Source organism: Galleria mellonella, unplaced genomic scaffold (genome assembly GCF_026898425.1).
Source record: "Galleria mellonella isolate WM207_F2 unplaced genomic scaffold, CSIRO_AGI_GalMel_v1 utg1053, whole genome shotgun sequence".
Lineage (NCBI taxonomy): Eukaryota > Metazoa > Arthropoda > Insecta > Lepidoptera > Pyralidae > Galleria > Galleria mellonella.
The window spans coordinates 1,015,237-1,035,713 of NW_026441968.1; the positions used below are offsets into that span (position 1 = coordinate 1,015,237).

Below are 20,477 nucleotides of genomic sequence, written 5' to 3' on the forward strand. Positions count from 1 at the left end.
AATGTCAATACATTGTCATATGTCATGTATGACAGTTTATCAAATGCCAGAAGTCAGTATTGTGAATTAAGTTTGAAATGTCAGTCATTTAAATTTAATTTAAAAATATTTGGTCATTGTTGTTATTACTTTGGTTCTATACTAACCTTTATTTACAATGTTTTCTGTTGCCCTGTTATTTCTTTTTTTGGGGTCATCTTTTGCCTATGTGGATAAAAGTAAGTGAAATAATTTTATAATGATCATATCCTGTGCATGCCTACAATCGGAATGTTTTTATTTATTTATTAACATTAACAATATTTATAATTAACGGGTACTTACCTAATTAAAATGTATGAATTAACAATACTTAATTAATGCTGGAATTTATGTTTAGTAAAGGAGACCGTTTTTCTTTAATGAATACTACCACTTATCTCGGCTGCCTAAATTTTTATATAGATTTACCTTATTGTTTTTAAAACTATATACCCTATTTACTGAGCCTACTCTGCTTTTTAAAAATAAGTTGTTAAAAAATATAATTTGAATAATATTGACATTATGATACAATAAAAAAATACTGTAATGTCGTATTTAAATTTTCAGAAGCTCCTCCCCAATGGAACCCCGTGTACACAGTGAAGGGGTTACTTTTCATACCCTATGCTGAGCTTCGCGAGCCTTTCTATGCTTGGTTAGTATCTTATTTATGATTTCAATGATGTCAAAACAGATCTTACTTTATGAAATTTTTTATTCACTCAAATTATGTATTTAACAATTTATAAATATTTTTTCTTAATACTAATTGAACAGACTTTTCATACTTAATTGTTTTAAATGTATGTCTTCTAAAATGTTTAATAAAATATTTTAAATAGTTTATATTAGGATATTTGTATTTAAAAATAAAGTTTTAAAGAGGTTAGAAATATAGTAAAAAAACTCATATTTTTATAAAATTTGCATTGTATGAATACAGTGGTTTGTTGATTTTTTTTTATGAATGATAATGGAATGGTAATCCTGCCTGTGCTATCAATACATGCAGGTGGGCCATCAGTGAGGATGGAAGCAGGTCAGTTGGTCTATTGTGATGAATTCATCAAGATTAACCCCAATTGTTTTTTGGGAGAACCACATGGAACTCATCCTGATAGAATATATTGCTGACAATGGGGTTGTAATTCCTCATTACTAACAATCCCTTTTTCTTCCCATGATGTAGTGTTGGATATGTTGCTTGGTATAAATTAGAGTCCTACTGTCAATTCCTGGCCTTTATTTATGCTTTTCTGTATAGGCAAAGGTTTAGGTGTTCTGGGTTGTGTCTCTAAAAGTCTGTTGCCAGGTTTCTCCTAACATTCTCATCGGTTTTGTGGCAAACAAGCATACGGTCCATATGTTTTGTGGCAAACAAGCATATGGTCCATCTGTTTTGTGGCAAATAAGCATATGGCCCATCTGATTTGTGGCAAACAAGCATACTGCCTATCTGTTTTATAGGCTGCGAGAATTAGCTCTTTATTAAATTGTTATTTTATTATTAACTTGGCTTAGCATTGATTTCTGTAATCACTGTTATTTATAATGTTAACAAACTCGACTTATCACGGGTGGCATGACCTTTGCTACAGTTCAAACGATCAATACATAAACATGTGTGTATTTTTATTATCTTAATCATTATGTATACATACTTGTGACTTATTTGAATATACTTTGTTCATTTACTAGTTTTCGCCCGTGACTTTATATGCATAGATTTAGATATCTTTACTAAACTAATTTTCACATTTACATTTGTCCAGAGTGGGTAAATAGCCTCTGGCCTATTGTATACATGTTTAAGATGACATTCTGCTACAGTATGGGGCTCATTAAAAAGGGTATATTAAAGTTTCTTCGGGGTTAGCAACGCGCACATGACACCCCTAGTGTTGCAGGCGTCCATAGGCTACAATGACCGTTTATCATCAGAAGGGCTGATGCTTGTAAAAAGTAAAATATTTTAAATGTGAAAACTAGTTTGTTTGTAACTTTATAACGCTTTAACGACCTAACTATCTAACCTATTTAAGAGTTGCGCTATTGTCGGTGGAGCTATTGCCACTCACTACGATTTTCAGCGAGTCTCTTCACCTCATGATACGACACGACACCAACTCCTTCCTTGATCTGCCTGATGGAACTATGTTTCAGTCTCCCTTTTCCTTAACGATCAATTACTATATTTGTTATACACGTACTATATGTGTTACATTTTATCCTGGTTAGAAAACTTATTCTTATCACGCGAAGTCACGGCTAAAATAAAAGCTAGTAGGTAATAAAGCATATTCCAGATTAAAATTCACTAATACAACAATGGAAACCATATTTAATTTTTGCTGCAGTACTTTTTCCATATCCCTGGATCAAATATACAGACAGATAAAATATCAGAAAATTGTTGTTTGTTTAACTGTTTGTAACGCTTTATTGTGGGGGGAAAGGGATTGTTAGTAATGGAGACTGAGAATCCCATTGCTAGGAATATACCCAACCAGATCGACCTCCTCGCGGTTCCCCCTGGAAACTATCATGGTTAATTCCTGATAAATTCATCATGATGGGCTAACTGACCTGTTTTCATTCTTATCTATCACCCTTCACTGGTGCTCCGCCAGCGTATCCCGTTAGCGCAGGCGGGGTTACTATACCATTTTCACCCATAAAAAAACCGCTTTATTGTACAGTAAAGTCTTAAATTATAGGATATAGCGTTCTAAAGAAAAGAATGAGTACAATGGTGGACTTATCCCATAAAAGGCACGAGTGAGGAATGATGGGTGAGGATGAAGCAGATCAGTTTACCCATCGTGAGGAATTCAAAAATATATCTATTTGGATTGTTTTAAGTCGGAACCGCGTGGAGGTCGATCTGTTAGGGTATATTGTTATCAGTGGGATAGCTAATCGCCATTGCTAACAATTCCTTCTCCCCCTTATGGTAATTAATCTATATATGTATGTATCTATGGTTATGACTCTACTGGGAACGGCTTATCCAGAACCAGGGGACTACGGATATCTTAAACCGCGGGATATCGTTAGGGTAACACATAGGATCTATGAAATGATGGTATAAGGCAGGGGGAAGCACAAAAGCTCCGTATGGGTCGACGTGCATCGGCTTAGCTGACCCCGTATGCGAAAAATAAGATAAGATAAGATGTATCTATGGTTTACTAGATTCTATACGAAATAAGCAAGGGATGCCATGTTTTAAAACAAAAGTTAAGGACTTTTATTTGAGCAAGCTGCCATCATCGTAATTTATTAGTTAACATACTTATTTATTTACATATCAAACAATTTTATAACTTTTCGTTTTATATATATCGTCATAGTCTTAGAATACTGACGGATCTATATATGTAATATTTGTCAGATCCGTCAGTATTCTACGACTATGACGATTTTTGTAGGTGTGTATTAAATTTATATATGTATGTATTTAAGTACATATATGTATGTATAATAGGATATATATTTAATAGAAAGTAGGTATATATATTTATATTACTGCATATATATTTCATTTCTACATGTATTTAAAATAACAACATTTTCATCGTGCCTCCGATCAAACTGTTTATAATTACTCTTGTCCATTCAAAGGTTGCCTGCAAGAGATCGCTTTTATCGATAAGTCCGCTTATTGTTTTCTCATTGTGATTATTTCTTGTAATTATTTATATTTATAATAAGTTTACTATTGTAATCTTTTGGAGGAAACAATAAAGAGTATCTATCTATCTATCTTATTTAAAAGATTTTCATCCGGTGATAGTTTTCAATTCATCTATAGATTTTTGTGTTAACTGAATAACCACTGAGGTGAACTGACATTAATAATTCTTTTTTAATCTTTTTTTTTTCATTTTATAATTGTTTATACCTATAACAAGTTTACTACTGGCTCTCTAGACAAGCAGCAAGCGAATTTGTCGATGGAACGACACCGCTAACGAGTCCGTGACTTGGAAAGAAACATCCGACGTTGCTATCTTATTCTATCTCACGGACTCGCTAGCGATGTCGATTACATCGACGAATTCGCTTGCCGATTGCCTAGAGGGCCTGTAATCTTTTGTAGGAAACAATGAAGACTTTCCATTGTTCATCAGGTGGGCTGTCAGCTTGTTTGCCATTCTAAGTTGTATAAAAAAACGAAGAGTATCTATCATCATCATCATCATCATATCATCATCATATCATCATATCATCATAGAATAATCATCATATCACTCTTTAACTGTCCACTGCTGAACATAAGCCTCCCCCTTGGGGGTTTTGCCAGTAGTTGCCACGCTTGGCAGGCGGGTCGGCAACCGCAGTTAGGCTTTAGAGATGTTTTAAGAGGGACACTGCTGCCCGTCCCTCGTCCTCCCTAAGTCGATCCTTACGGCACCCACGGGAAAGGAAGGGGTGGCCTATTCTATGCCGGGACCACGCGGCGAATATCTAAGAGTATAATATATCTATCTATGTATGTAATTGCAGGTTTGACAGCAACAATGGTAAATCCCGCATTGACTATTACGGTGGGATGGTCAAGACGTACCAGTTGTCGGCGGCCGCGTATCGCCAATATGGTACATCTATCAAGGTAAGAGAGTACAATATTAGTTGCGGTGTCCCATCTTCGCGTAAATGAGGTGCCGGGTTCGAGTCCCAATTGGGCCAATATAGTAAACGAACATTTCTGAATTCACTCGGGTCTGGGATTTTTTGTTTTCTTAATGGATGATAATGGAATGAGGGTAGGTCAGTTGGCGCATCGTGATGAACTTAACAAGAATTAACCACTATGCTTTCCGGGTGACTGGGGGAGGGGGATCGTGTGGAGGTCGACCCGACAAGGTATATTGATAGCATGGGGCGGTTAGACCACATTACTAACAATCTACAGGGTACACAGGAATAACACATGAGTCCTCAGGGTTGGCAACGCAAGGGGGGTATTATGGGTGAAACAGTATACTCTGTTATGTCCATGTTACTGCTCATGTCTATAGGCGACGGTTACCACTTTCCATCAGGGGGGCCGTCAGCTTGTTTGACGTTCTAAGTTGTATAAATAAATCCCTCCACTCGGTCTTGGGTTATGTTATGTGTTGTTTTATAAGTGTTGCCCGGGTCCTTGTTGTTACAAGGACAAATAGCTTGTATTCGTTATCTCATAACTTCGTCATTATACTTAACTAGCTGTCCGTCCCGGCTTCGCACGGGTGGACATTTTTACATTTAAAAAGTGGCCATTAAGGTTGCACACGCGACGGAAGCTTAAAAATGGAATAACTTCTCCCGTTTTCCCAACATTTCCCTTCACTGCTCTGCTCCTATTGATCGTAGCGTGATGAAAAGTATACTATAACCTGCCCAGGAGTATGAAGAATAATTGTACCAAGTTTCGTTTAAAATCTGTCGAGTAGTTTTTGTTTCTGTAACGAACATAAAGACAGGCAGACAGACAGACAAAAATTTTACTGATTGCACTTTTGGCATCAGTATCGATCACTAATCACCCGCTGATAGTTATTATGGAAATATATTTCATGTACAGAATTGACCTCTCTACAGATTTATTATAAGTATAGAAGATTATTTATATAACTCTTTACTGCATAAAAAACATAAAAATATACAATGACAATTAAACAATTCAAGTGAAATACAGTAGCATGGAGTACAAGTTAAAATATACATATAAAGGTACAAAAGGCTAGAGCAATCTCTTACAGACAAATAACAGATTGGTTCTATGGAAATTTTATCAAAATCAGTCCAGTAATTTAGTTTTAAACCAAAATAACAGGCTTTGCCACAATGAAAGTCAGTTTTCTTTGTGGAACACATTCTTTAATGATACATCTTTTCTTTTTTTATACAACTTAGAATGGCAAACAAGCTGACGGCGCACCTGATGGAAAGTGGTAACCGTCACCTATAGACACGAGCAGTAACATGGACATAACAGAGTATACTGTTTCGCCCATGATACCCCCCATGCGTTGCCATTCCTGAGGACTCAGGTGTTATTCCTCTGTACACAGTAAATTCACGCCATATCCCACCCTTCAAACCGAAACACAGCTATGCAAACACAACTGCTTCACGTTTGAAACATGAATGGGACAGAGGTACCCAAGCAATCGACTTTTGTACATCATAGATGAATTGCTGTTTAAACATTTTGAAATGATAAAATCAACACAATAGGTAGTTAGTCATTGTTAATTAAGCTGTTACATTAACAATGGTTGCAAATAATGTGGAATTACTCATTCCGGCATGCCTACATAATTTAGGAGCCGTTTATGTTTACATTAACGAGTCATCTCATGGCTGTAGCTAGGGTGGGGGTATTGAGGGTCAATGACCTATCTTAAAAGGCAGACAAATGTCTTTATTGTGGATCATAGGTCAGGTTTTTTTTTATAATGAATGACAATGGAATGGTAGCCCCGCCTGTGCTTACGGTATACGCTGGTAAAGCACCAGTGAATGATGATAGGTGAGAATGAAAAGATAGGTCAGTTGGCCCATCGTGATGAACACACCTGGAATTTGGCACGATGGTTTCCATGGGGGATCACGACTTGACAGGGTATATTGCTGTTGCTGCCTTTTTTTTTGATGGGTTTAAAAGGTATGGTAACCCCGCCTGCGCTAACGGAATACGCTGGCGGAGCACCAGTGAAGGGTGATCGATGAGGATGAAAACAGGCCAGTTAGCCCATCATGATGAATTCATCAGGAATTAACCATGATAGTTTCCAGTTTATTTCTAGCAATGGAATTCTCAGTCTCCATTACTAACAATCCCCTCCTCCCCCCGCGCAGGCGGAATTATCATTCCATTGTCTATTGAAAAAAAAAACAGGGATGAGTTGCGTTCTACAGAAGAATACCGACATCAATTTTCTTGGATAATAATAATAATATTATTATATATTCTCGTTCTTTTTTAAGTCGGTTGAAAATGTGTTATTGCATTTTGACATATTCTATTTTTTTTTTATACAACTTAGAATGGAAAACAAACTGACGGTCCACCTGATGGAAAGTGGTAATCGTCGCCTATAGACATGATACCCCCCATGCGTTGCCATTCCTGAGGACTCAAGTGTTATTCCTCTGTACCCAGTAAATTCACGCCATATCCCACCCTTCAAACCGAAACACAGCCATGCAAACACAACTGCTTCACGGTTGAAACACGAATGGGACAGAGGTACACAAGCAATCGACTTTTGTACAAAGTCTCCCTCTGGTAAATATGATATTATATAATAGGGTGTCTACGATGCAACTCGACGTAGGACATCCACGAGACATCTCGTCGTTTATCGCTGTTTTCACGACCTCCTTTTCGGTCGCAGTCGGTTAAAAATGGATGCCATCACTCCATCACTCGCGTGTTTCATTGCAGCTGGCGCCGGTGACGACTGAGAAGGAGCTGAACAAGGAAACATGCCTGCAGGTGAACGGCACTAAAAACGAAGAGATAACCATCCAAACAGTGCTGCCCGATATGACGGACTTCAGCTATGTTGGTGAGTATTTTTTTCTAATCAAGCATACGGCCCGCCTTATGGCAACCGACCACCACTGCCCATTAGGCGGGAGGAAGGGATTGTTAGTATTATTAGGGGAGTTAATAATAATGTTAGGGGAGGCTAGTCCCCATCGTTATCAATACACCCTATCAGGTTGACCTCCACGCGGTTCCCCCAGGAAACTATTGTGATTAATTTATTGTTGAATTCGTCATGATGGGCTAACTGACCTACTTTTTCATTTTCACTGATCATCTCTCAGTGGTGCATCGCCAGTGTATACGCTGGCGGAGCACCAGTGGAGGGTGATCGATGAGAATGAAAACAGGCCAGTTAGCCCATCATGATGAATTCATCAGGAATTAACCATGATAGTTTCCAGTGGGAATCACAAGGAAGTCGACCTGATTGGGTATATTGCTAGCAATGGGATTTTCAGTCTCCATTACTAACAATCCCTTTCCCCCTCCAATGAGTAGTAATTAACTATTTTTTTTCTATTACTTTTATTCACTATTGTGTGAATAAAAATTTAAAACTAAAACTAATTATATTTCTTAAGTACTAAGACTAAATAAATAAAGCAAATAATTACTTAAAAATATATTTTTTTTATCAACTTTTTTTTTTTAAATTTGGCGGGATAGTATTAAGGCCGCCAGATTGTCCGGATACCGGATAGTTACCGGATATCCGTTTCATCTCTAATAAAAACATAACACTTCAGTTACTGATTTATATTTTTAATGAAATAACAGGATCAGAAGTTATGGAGGATTCGGAGACTTTCAAATGGCGTATGGTGAAGACTGTAGGGGACAAGATCAATAAGTACACCATGTGGGTGAAATACAGGAAGGCACTCAGGGGTGACCCCATCGCTATACCGGTCAGGTACGTATTTTATATAGGTAGTCCAATAAAAAAAATAAAGTTGTATATAAAACCTCCTCCTTTTTGATGTCGGTTTTTATTTGATGGGTGAAAATGGTATGGTAACCCCGCCTGCGCTAACAGGATACGCTGGCGGAGCACTAGTGAAGGGTGATAGATGAGAATGAAAACAGGCCAGTTAGCCCATCATGATGAATTCATCAGGAATTAACCATGATAGTTTCCAGGGGGAACCGCGTGGAGGTCGACCTGGTTGGGTATATTGCTAGCAATGGGTTTTTTAGTCTCCATTACTAACAATTCCTTTCCCCCCTTTTGATGTCGGTTAAAACAGGTGACCTTTTTTTTATCCATGTGTGCGTGAATAGGGTTACCATAATATAGGGGAATTAATGGTTAAGGGATTGGCAGCAGCGTCCCTCTTAAAATATCATCAAATAATAATAAGCCTAAATGCGGTTCCCATCCCGCTTGCCAAGTGTGGCAACTACTGGCAAAACTCCTCAATTGGGGAAGGCCTATGTTTAGCAGTGAATAGTTAACGGCTGATATGATGATATGATAGATACATATTTTAATTTTAAAATTTAAAATGGTTACCAATTCAAAATTAAAAAAAACCGATTTGGTTTGGTTCATTTTTAATCATGGTACTGCTCATGTCTTAAACGACTGTTACCACTTTCCATCAGGTGGGCCGTCAGGCCGTCATATATATATATATATATATATATATATATATATATATATATATATATATATATATATATATATATATATATATATACACATACATATATATTAATTTAATCCTGCAGGTATGAGATGAAGGGTTTCAACTCGCTGCTGGGCTCGCATTACGACCATTACTACATCAGCTACAACGAGTACGACGTGGATGACATTGACCCCACTGTGTTTGTTGTTGGCTCCGGTAAGTAGGAATTTTTGCATTATACAATATAGGGAATAAACCAAATATTACCAAATACACCAAAGAGTAGGGAAAGGGATTGTTAGCAATGGAGTTTGACAGCCCCATTGCTAGCAATATGCCTTATTAGATCGACCATCGTGAACAATTCTTGTTGAATTCGTCACGATGGGCTAACTGACCTGCTTCATCCTCACCTATCATCCTTCACTGGTGCCCCGCCGGTGTATACCGATAGCGCGGGTGGGTTTACTATTCCATTATCATCCATTAAAAAAAAATATACCAAAGAGGGTTGACGTCAGGCAGGCGGTTTAAACCGGTTGTAAATCTATAAGCCAAATCTTTTTGTAATATGGATATAATCATATTACGCCGACCCCAAATAATAATTGGGATAAGGGTAGGAAGAAGGTGATGAATATAGGAAATAAGCAAAACAATTAATAAAAAGGGGGGGGGGTGAGGATTCTTAGTAATGAGGTCTACTTGATCCATTGCTAGCAATTCACCCCGATCAGTTCTCCTCTACGCGGATCCCCTGATAAAGCAACAAACAAGCTGACGGCCCACCTGATGGAAAGTGGTAACCGTCGCCTATAGACATGAGCAGTACCATGGACACAACAGAGTATACGGTTTCGCCCATGATAACCCCCATGCGTTGCCATTCTTGAGGACTCAGATGTTATTTCTCTGTACCCTGTAAATTCACTGCCATATCCCACCCTTCAAACCGAAATACAGAGATGTCAAAACATTCTTTTTTTTGAAAATTTTTACAATTATAATTTGTAAAAATTTTCAAAATTTGTACGTGGCCAAATTTTTTTGTATGGCTATAGGAAGCTGTCACTCGCGCTATGTAGGAATACACTGAGTAAGTCGTTCGTTCATTTCATTCAGTAATGCTCGTTCATCATTCAATTCCTCTACAGATTATCAATGCACGTCGTTCCCCGGCCCCGGCTCCCGCCACTATGCCACATTCAACCCCATGAAAGAGTTCGTCCACCCAATCCACGATGGCCACGTTCATGATGAATTCGAGAGGTATGTATGTGGATTATTAGTTCAATTAATTTAACTATTACACTGATATTCAATCACAGGGTTTACTGTTTTTTTTTTATACCACTGAGGTGGCAAACAAGCATACGGCCCACCCGATGGCAAGCGGTTACCGTAGCCTATGAACACTTGCAATACTAAAGGTATTACGCGCGCGTTGCCGACCCTGAAGAAACCTCTTTACCCCCCTTTTGAAGAACCCCGTGCGGTAGTCTCTTGGGAAAATCTCGGCAGGGAGCTCATTCCACAACCTGAGTGTTCGTGGGAGGAAACATCTCTGAAACCGCGCAGTACGCGACCTTACTTTTTTTTTTTAATTTGGCACCTATATCTACTCGTAGCATTGCATTTAAATGACCCGGAGCAAGAGGGTTAAGATCGCTTCGAGTCCATTTTTTAATATTTTTTATTTTTTTTATTTTATTTATATTTTTTTTTATAACAGTTGTAAACAATTGCTAACTATCTAAACTACATAGATTCTACAGTATATAAGTAGCGTTAGGCAGTATTTTGTTGATTTGTTTATTTGTCAGAACGTTGTTTTTTACATATATTAATCCATTGTGGAGTACAAATGTTCGCCTTATAGTCTAAAGCGTGCAAAATTATTATTGGGTACAAGATACATTACATTTAATGCATACATATAAGTGTCTTAACATTACGTCAACTATTTATTCAACTAATAATAACAAAATTATAATAGTATGTTAAAAAAAAACCAATCAATAATTTTCTTCTGTATTATAGATCATTACAGGTGATAGTCTTTTAACATCAAGCGAGCTTATGCTCCTTTGTTCCTTGTACTATATACTTTTTTTTTATTTCAGATTTAAATCAAAACACGACAGGCAATATGAAGACAGTGTGGAACATGAAAAACGTTTGAATAACTTCAGACAGAATCTCAGGTAAATTTAATGTGTTTACTTCCAAGAACGAGGGATTACATAGAAGGAATCCTAAAATAAAAACTGTAAATCATATGGTTGCCTCCTTTCTTCTTATGCAAATATAATTAGTAAAAAGAGGACGAAAGATACACCGTCAGTTGCTATTTTTCTCAATTCATAGCAGGCTAGTGTATAGAAAATGTTTGATCTGTCAATTATTTGTCAATGACAAATTTTACATTACTAGATTATATATTCGACACAGTTTATGTAGAGAGTATGCAAGCAGGTTGTATCTGAATTTGGTAGGGTTATACGGACGTATAACATTTTCTGTACACTAGCCTGCTATGAATTGACAATTTTATCTCTCGTTCTATGTAATTCCTTGTTTTTAGGTTTACTTATATAATCTAAAATAATAATATAGATAGAGCATTGTGTGTTAAAAACTTTTTTTTTTAATTAACACAAAATGCGTTTTTTTTTTTCAGTGTTGCAAGTAATTAATTAATGTAATTACTTTTTTTTATATTATATGAATATACATATGAATGTGTTTCTTATTTATAAGCAACACATATATGTGTAATAGACAAAATGGCGGCCATTTTGAATTACTTTAGAAATGTGTTAAAATAAAATGGTGGAACAACAGGCGAGAAAACTTGCCCCGGTATGGGGTAGGTTCAAACCCCTTATACGCTTCGAAATCTCTTCAATCAAACAATATTTTTTATTTTTTTCATATGTTTATTTATTTATACGCTTTTGTACATTCACTTATTATAGATTATTGTAATTTGTTAGTTGTTTAGAATTATTTTGTTTAATTCCGCTAACATTAGTATGTGTGTGAAATAACCAGTGTTATGGAGTTATTGTACATTTTCATATACAATTCAGTTGCTGTGACGAAAATGATAAAACTTTTTCCCAATTATAATAGATTCGTGCACTCGAGTAACCGCGCTCGGCTCGGCTTCACCTTGGCGGTGAACCACCTCGCCGACCGCACTGATGATGAGATAGCAGCGCTGCGGGGCCGCCGGTACAGTGGACCCAACCCTGGTACGACTTGAAGTTATCTATTTTGTACAATATAAATATGTATTAACTAGCAGCTTACTACGGTTTTGCTCGCGTAAAAATAGTATTAAAATGACGAGCTATATTTTTTTTTAGAAAGAAACTGTCCTACATTTGTGTCGAATGTTGTTTTTTATACCACAAAGAAATCTCCCTTGGAAAACTATCATGGTTAATTCTTGTCGAATTCATTATGGTGGGCCAGCTGTATTCATTTTCACCTATCATCTCTCACTGATGCACCGGATCGGTGTATACCGATAGCGCGGGTGGGGTTACCATTCCTTTTTTACCAATTAAAAAAAACTTGCCTACCTTGCTTTAGAATTTTAAGATAGATAGATAGATTTATTTGCATCACTTACAGCACACAAACAGCAAAAGACACAAATGCAAAGCGAAAAAAGATAAAAAAAGGTATATGTAAAAAAGATAAAAAAAAAAATCAAAAACAAAATCAGAATGCATAAAATTAGTAACAATTTTTTTTTCTTCATGCGTGTGCCACTGTAATACAAAATGGCCACAACTCAGCTTTTTGCTTTGCCCTAAAAAGAGAAAAAACACGGGTTTTAATTATCCTTTACATAATTAAAATCCGTTTTTGGCTGTATTTATAAGAGACTTAGCATGTAGGTTATTTTTTAAGCATTGTGGATTTTTGTATTAAATAAATAAATAAATAAATATTTGTGTCTATAGGTCTTCCGTTCCCATACACCGAAGCTGTTGTGGAGGAAATGGGTGATAAACTGCCGTCGGAGTTCGATTGGAGGCTCTTTGGTGCTGTTACACCGGTAAAAGGTGTGTATTTTTGAGGTTTTTTACAGAAAAAAAAGTTGTCTTTATGAAATTAGCTGCATGTAACCCTTCCTTTATCCCTTCTTTGCATACTGATGGAAATTTCCAACATAACATTGAATGCCCAAAATTATATAAAAAAACAATTTCACTTTAAGTTGATCGTGTCTGGATACTTTTTTAATGTCCATTGCAGAAAAAAAACCATAGCTGTCAAATTTATTTTTTTAAACATTTTTCTTTAATTTTGAACATGAATTATATCACCTTGATTTATTTCATCAATAAAAAAAAATCATGCAAAGAAGGGTTATACCAGCCTTTCCTAAAGTTTTCCTAACGCTCCCTTGTGGGCGCTGCAGGCCTAAAGAGGGGCCGGTAAGAGACCCAGAAAAAAAATGGGGGCATTGTATAGAGGCTTGGGGGGTGATTTGTTGAAGTAATAGTGGTATTTGGTAGCTAAAAAAGAATTTATTCTCAAAGTGGGCAGTAGACAAAATAAGTTTGGGAATCCCTGCTGTATACAAAATAATACGCGCACAATACACTTTTTTTTTACACCACATGACATTTTGTTTCTTTGTACACCACATTCACGCAACACACAAAGTATATATAATATTTATCCATTTTTAAAATTACCGATTTGTAAAATACCGATTATTAAAAATACCGATTTTAAAAATTACCGATTTTTAAAAGAGAATCTATTGAAATTTACAATGGGTTTAATTCTGAAATACCGTTTCCTAGACTTTTCTTCTTTTTTTTTTTCGATCTTACTTTAATTCCGGTATAGCCAGGGTCAGCTTATCTGCTGTTACCAGCAGCGACCTGTCCCACTTGTTAGGCGGGCTAGATTGCTAGTACTATCTACATATGCTTATATGAAACAAAAGCCTTGGTATTTTACCGCCTTCAAAAAAGGATTTCTCAATTCTTTTGTATTTCTTTTTTATGTTTGTCACCTCATAATTCCGTTACTTGTAAACAGGCTTGAAAAAATTTTTGTGTATTTTTTTTTTATACAACTTAGAATGGCAAACAAGCTGACGGCCCACCTGATGGAAAGTGGTAACCGTCGCCTATAGACATGAGCAGTACCATCGACATAACAGAGTATACTGTTTCGCCCATGATACCCCCCATGCGTTACCATTCCTGAGGACTCGGGTGTTATTCCTTTGTACCCTGTAAATTCACGCAATATCCCACCCTTCAAACCGAAACATAGTCATGCAAACACAACTGCTTCACGGTTGAAACACGAATGGGACAGAGGTGCTCAAGCAATCGACTTTTGTACAAAGTCTCCCTCTAGTTTTTAAACCAAAATAATTGTTTTTTATTTATTGTGGTTACTGCAGACCAGTCCGTGTGCGGTTCTTGCTGGTCCTTCGGCACCGTGGGGGCTGTAGAGGGCGCCCTGTTCCTGCATAACGGCGGACACCTCGTCAGGCTCAGTCAACAGGCGCTCGTTGACTGCTCTTGGGGGTTTGTTTTTTATTTAATTCAACTTCGAATAATACCTAAATATATATTAACTAAAGCCTTTTTGAAGTTCTAAATAAGTTTTTATAATAGATTTTTTTATACAACTTAGAATGGCAAACAAGCTGACGGGCCCACCTGATGGAAAGTGGTAACCGTCGCCTATAGACACGAGCAGTACCATGGACATAACAGAGTGTACTGTTTCACCCATGATTCCACCATTTTGTTGCAGCGGCCATTTTATAAACGATTGAAATAACAATGATGATTATTATTATGAAACGATGATGATGATGGCGTGTAGGTATAAAATAAATGCTTTAAATTTTCAGTTTCGGCAACAACGGCTGTGACGGCGGCGAAGACTTCCGAGCGTACCAGTGGATCATGAAGCACGGTCTGCCCACCGAGGAGGACTACGGTGGATACTTGGGACAGGTCAGTTCATCAGGGATCTACTAACTAACCTATGTATGACCTATGTATGGTATGCAGACCAGAGGGAGACTTTGTACAAAAGTCGATTGCTCAGGTACCTCTGTCCCATTCGTGTTTCAACCGTGAAGCAGTTGTGTTTGCATGGCTGTGTTTCGGTTTGAAGGGTGGGATATGGCGTGAATTTACTGGTTACAGAGTGGAATAACACCTGAGTCCTCAGGAATGGCAACAAATGGGCGAAACAGTATTCTCTGTTATGTCCATGGTACTGCTCATGTCTATAGGTGACGGTTACCACTTTCCATCAGGTGGGCCGACAGCTTGTTTGCCATTCTAAGTTGTATAAAAAAAAGCCTATTTCACAGAACAGGGCGACGCACACATGCACACGTTTTTTGTTTTTTATTATATTGTTATATTTAGTTTTTTTTTCTTTCATTTATGCTACTGTGTGAGTCGCACGATTCTACGACTATTTGTTCTATTGATACGACCCAGAGTATTAAAGAATTTGTTTTTAATTTAAAATATTTTGTAATTTCAAGCTGTTAATAAAATTTGCCTCCACAGGACGGTTACTGCCATGTGGACAACGTGACGCTGGTGACCTCGATGAAGGGATGGGTGAACGTTACCACCAACAATGAGAACTCACTCAGGGTAAGTTTCATCATCAACATAACACCAGCCGTCATCTGTCAACTGCTGAACATGGGCAGTCACATGAGTCACACAAAATGAGTCCTCAGGAATGGCAACGCATGGGGAGTATCATGGGCGAAACAGTATACTCTGTTATGTCCATGGTACTGCTCATGTCTATAGGAGACGGTTACCACTTTACATCAGGTGGGCCGTCAGCTTGTTTGCCATTCTAAGTTGTATAAAAAAGGGCCTTTTGAACATTAGTAGACAGTGTTTTGGTGGACTCATTTTATTTGTTTGTTTACATTATCATTAAGTTGTATTGACACATTATTTAGGGACAAGTCGAATCACATTTTCAATTCAATTCAATTTATTTATTGCATTCTACAATATTATTATGAAAGATGTTTATAATTAATTAAGTATATCGTAGACACTGTCGGGCACAGCAATTAGAGGCGAGGAGGGCGTCGTTTTTTAAATTTTCATAAAGATTTCAATAATTAAATAATTCAATTTCATCAATTTGATTAAATTCTAATTGAAATTTTGTTATTTTAATTTTTTTATATTATTTTTTACTGTAGTAATAAGACCGCAATAAGACCGCCTCACTGTACTTATACAATTGTATCGTTGTGTTTGTAAATTGTCTTGCTTATTTCCTATATTGTATAATGCGAATAAAGTATACTCATTCATTCGTACTTTTTTCCATTCCTCTGTAATTTTTTGACTGGATTCGTCATATTTCTTCGTGTGTACTATGTATATATATATATATATATATATATATATATATATATATATATATATATATATATATATATATATATATATATATATATATATATATATATATATATATATATATATATATATATATATAATATTAATTTACTCTTGCACCACCTACCCACTTCTATCTGTTCTCCTTTTACCAAAGATTGTCTGTAAGAGATCGCCCTAGCGATAACACCGCCTTTTGTACCTTTACGTTGTATATTTTAATCTGTATTTATGTTACTGTATTTCACTTGAATTTCAATTGTCATTGTATATTTTGTATGTTTATTTATTGTATGTTTCTAGTGCAATAAAGAGTTAAATAAATAAATTATATATTTTTTTTTATTTTATTTTTATTTATTTAACACTTTATTGCACCAACATAACAGGATTTGTTGAACAATTTTCAATACGTATAGTGTAGTACAAAAGGCGGTCTTATTGCTAAGCAATCTCTTCCAGACAACCTTTGGGTAGAAGGAATTAAAGCATAAGTAGGTAGGTGGCGCGTTAGAAGAAATAGATCTTTAAAAAATAACATCTGTGACAGCATAGTTATATGCACATACATACATAGTTGGTCGGTTGTAAACCTATAAGCCAAATCTTTTTGTAATATGGATGAAACCATATAACGTCGACCCCAAATAATAATTGGGATATAATTTTTAGTTGGCGATCTTCAAACACGGCCCCGTGTCCGTGGCAATCGACGCCTCCCGCAAGACCTTCAGCTTCTATTCGAACGGAGTGTACTACGACCCGGCCTGGTGAGTGATCGTATAATTTTTGTAATATCTGTACTGGAAAGGAGTGGGAGGGAGGGGGGGGGGGAGCGGCGACAGTTACCACTTTCCATCAGGTGGGCCGTCAGCTTGTTTGCTTTACTTTTTTTTTTAATGGATGACAATGGAGGGATAACCCCGCCTGCGCTAACGGTATACGCTGGCGGAGCTCCAATGAGGGATGATAGATGAGAATGAAAAGGCAGGTCTGTTAGTCAATCGTGTGAATACACCTGGAATTCAACACGATGGTTTCTAGCGGGGACCACGTGGAAGTCGACCTGACAGGGTATATTGCTAGCAATGGGACTACGTAGTACGCATTACTAACAATCCCTTTCCCCCTTATTTGCCATGCTAATGAATTAACTAAGTAAGCAGTTACATTTGCATGGTTGTGTTTCGGTATGAAGGGTGAGATGTGGCAATGAAATTACAGGATACAGAGGCATAACACCTGAGTCCTCAGGAATGGCAACGCATGGGGGGTATCATGGGCGAAACAGTATACTCTGTTGTGTCCATGGTACTGCTCATGTCTATAGGCGACGGTAACCACTTTCCATCAGGTGGGCCGTCAGCTTGTTTGCCATTCTAAGTTGTATAAAAAAATTAGTATTCTAAAATCCATTGACATCAATATAGCCTATCAGGTAGACTCTTGCGCGGTTCCCCCTGGAAACCACCTTGGTTAATTCTTCTGGAATTTGGAATAATAGGCTAACTGACCTGCTTTCATCCTCACCTGTCATCTCTCACTGGCGCCATGCACATGTACTCTTTAGGATAGAAAAGAACATGGGCTACTACCGCTGTACTATCCCGGGTAATTAACTAATCGTGGTCGCGCGAACGAAGTCGCGGTTTAAAACTAGTTTACTTAATAATTATTGTTACTTCTTGGTGCTTTAATGGTTTAATCAAAGGTTAACTTGGTTGGAGTTATGAGGTAGCAAACATAAAAAAAAATACAACCGAAATACAAAAAAATAGAACCTCCTCCTTTTTAAAGTCGGTTGAACACTGCGACTGTTTTCAAGAAAGTCTTTTTATTACAGCAAAAACAAGATCGACGAGCTCGACCATGCGGTCCTGGCCGTTGGGTTTGGCATACTGAAAGGCCAAAAGTACTGGCTGGTTAAGAACTCGTGGTCCAACTTATGGGGTAACGATGGGTACATTCTGATGTCTAGTAAGGACAACAATTGTGGTGTGGAGACAGCGCCCACATATGTGCTTATGTAAGCTTATGGGTGGCGCGAAGGAAAAATTGGTAAGAGTAAGAGACAATTAAAAAAAAAAAAAGATTTTATTATTAATAAGGGTTTCTATTTTTTTTTTCTATTTTATATCCTCTCAACTGTGTCGCGTCCGCTGAACGGACATATAGAGATAATAATGTCATATATACTGTTTTGTCTAAACTAGATTGGCGATAAGCTTAAATGATTGTAAACAAACCACCTCTTGTCCCTGACGCCAAGAATGTACGTAAAGTAATGAAATAGGAGGCCCACTTAAGTGTCAATTGAAGAGGGACTTTTTGGTCCATGTTTATAAACAAGTGCTGTATAAAAAAAAATGTATTGGAATATAGGACATTTTATTTTTATTCTATCAAGTATATAATATTGTACAAAAAATATATAATTTTACACCCAGCAAGGTCTTAGTTTTTTAATAATTGAAAAATAAAAAGTAATTTATAGGTGACCCCATTTTATTTCTCATAGAACAGTTGCGATGCAATTTAAGTCTAGTGTAATGTAAGAAATTACATAAGGAATCTAGTTGGAATATAAATCTAATCTGAATTTTGTATAATTCCAATTAGATTTCGGAAAAATCAAGTTTTTTAAACCTATACGCTAAAAATACCTAGTCTGTGTAAAGTCCGCTTACAGGACGCCACAGATGTGGATTTTCCACCATCTTGCATGACACAGTTGAAAGGATATTTAAGGTGAAATCGAATTGTTAGCGACTCGATGTCGACTTTTGTTACTTTGGGTTAAAGTTTAATTTCGCTGGTAGAAATACATCACCTTCAAGGCAAGAGCTGTTTCCTTTTTAAAAAGCCAGCATACTTGTAATTCTCCCGGTATTGTGGGTGCTTATGAACGGCGGTATTCACTTACCATTAAGTGAGCTGTATGCTCTTTTGTCCTTAGTGTTTTTTTAAAAAGAATAATCTATAAAAATTACGCTAACGATTTCGTTTTCGCCTTTTAGTTTTATACTATAAAAGAAATTAATACGCGCGTTTTTTATTAATGGAAATTTGTGTCTATTTGATGACAAATAATACTCATATACTCATTAAATGAAAACCATGACATTTAGTATCGGTATATATATATATATATGTATATATATATATGTATATATATATATATATATATATATATATATATAAGTAAAGTATAATATAAAGTCATAATGGCGTGATTCTAATTTATAAAAGTAAATTTTTTGCAGGACAAATTGAAAATTAATAAAAATCGCTATCGCACTTAGATAATGAACTCTGCGATTTATAGAGTTATTTATCTATGCCACTGCTAACATTTTGATAAATGTCAAGTCCACATAAAAAGTTTTTACTCAATATAAAAAAAAAAAAAACGTAGAATTAAGACAGCAGATACTATTCTTAATTTAACAAAATTAAAAATCGAATTGTATTATTTTACTTTTTCAAAAAATATTACTGGCTGGTTAGAGGTTAATGTGTAACTTTTTAGTGTTTCATTGTACTTATTTTTTTTTTATTAAAATAGACATTCCCGCGCATTTTATAAGTAAATATTCAGATACGTTCACAACTAATTAGTTAATTCAAGAAGATTAGATGTTTTTAGATATTAAGAATGTACCATGGCAAAGCAATCTCATTTGTTAGTTTAAGTCACGGCTGTGTCATTTGTAAAACATTCCCCGGCTTACATATTTGTATTTTAAATAGTTGAAAAGTTTGTAAGAGAAAAATAAATTTGTTTAGTAAAATTTTGTTTAATTTATTGTCTACTTACGGCCGTGTGGT

At 36.3% G+C, this 20,477-nt stretch overlaps 2 protein-coding genes across 2 annotated transcripts in view; both read left to right on the forward strand.

The window, feature by feature from the left end:
- LOC128202604 (serine/threonine-protein kinase PRP4 homolog) overlaps positions 1 to 20,477 on the forward strand; it is a 185,642-nt gene that overhangs the window by 18,798 nt on the left and 146,367 nt on the right. The window lies entirely within an intron of this gene.
- On the forward strand, positions 59 to 20,440 carry LOC113515318 (digestive cysteine proteinase 1). The gene is made up of 15 exons (XM_052903544.1): positions 59 to 218; positions 592 to 679; positions 4,534 to 4,639; positions 7,466 to 7,589; positions 8,351 to 8,486; positions 9,305 to 9,420; positions 10,359 to 10,473; positions 11,328 to 11,408; positions 12,340 to 12,461; positions 13,182 to 13,283; positions 14,648 to 14,774; positions 15,107 to 15,212; positions 15,783 to 15,872; positions 17,322 to 17,419; positions 18,493 to 20,440. Exons 1-15 carry the CDS (start codon positions 158 to 160, stop codon positions 18,677 to 18,679), a joined length of 1,659 nt encoding a protein of 552 aa, XP_052759504.1. The 5' UTR covers positions 59 to 157; the 3' UTR covers positions 18,680 to 20,440.

Excerpts from the sequence above, each read along its gene's own strand:
- LOC113515318 (XM_052903544.1), top strand. The coding sequence starts at position 158 with ATGTTTTCTGTTGCCCTGTTATTTCTTTTTTTGGGGTCATCTTTTGCC. Across the intron at positions 10,474-11,327 it reads GTTCATGATGAATTCGAGAG|ATTTAAATCAAAACACGACA; the intron begins GTATGTATGTGG and ends TTTTTATTTCAG. Across the intron at positions 15,213-15,782 it reads ACGGTGGATACTTGGGACAG|GACGGTTACTGCCATGTGGA; the intron begins GTCAGTTCATCA and ends TTGCCTCCACAG.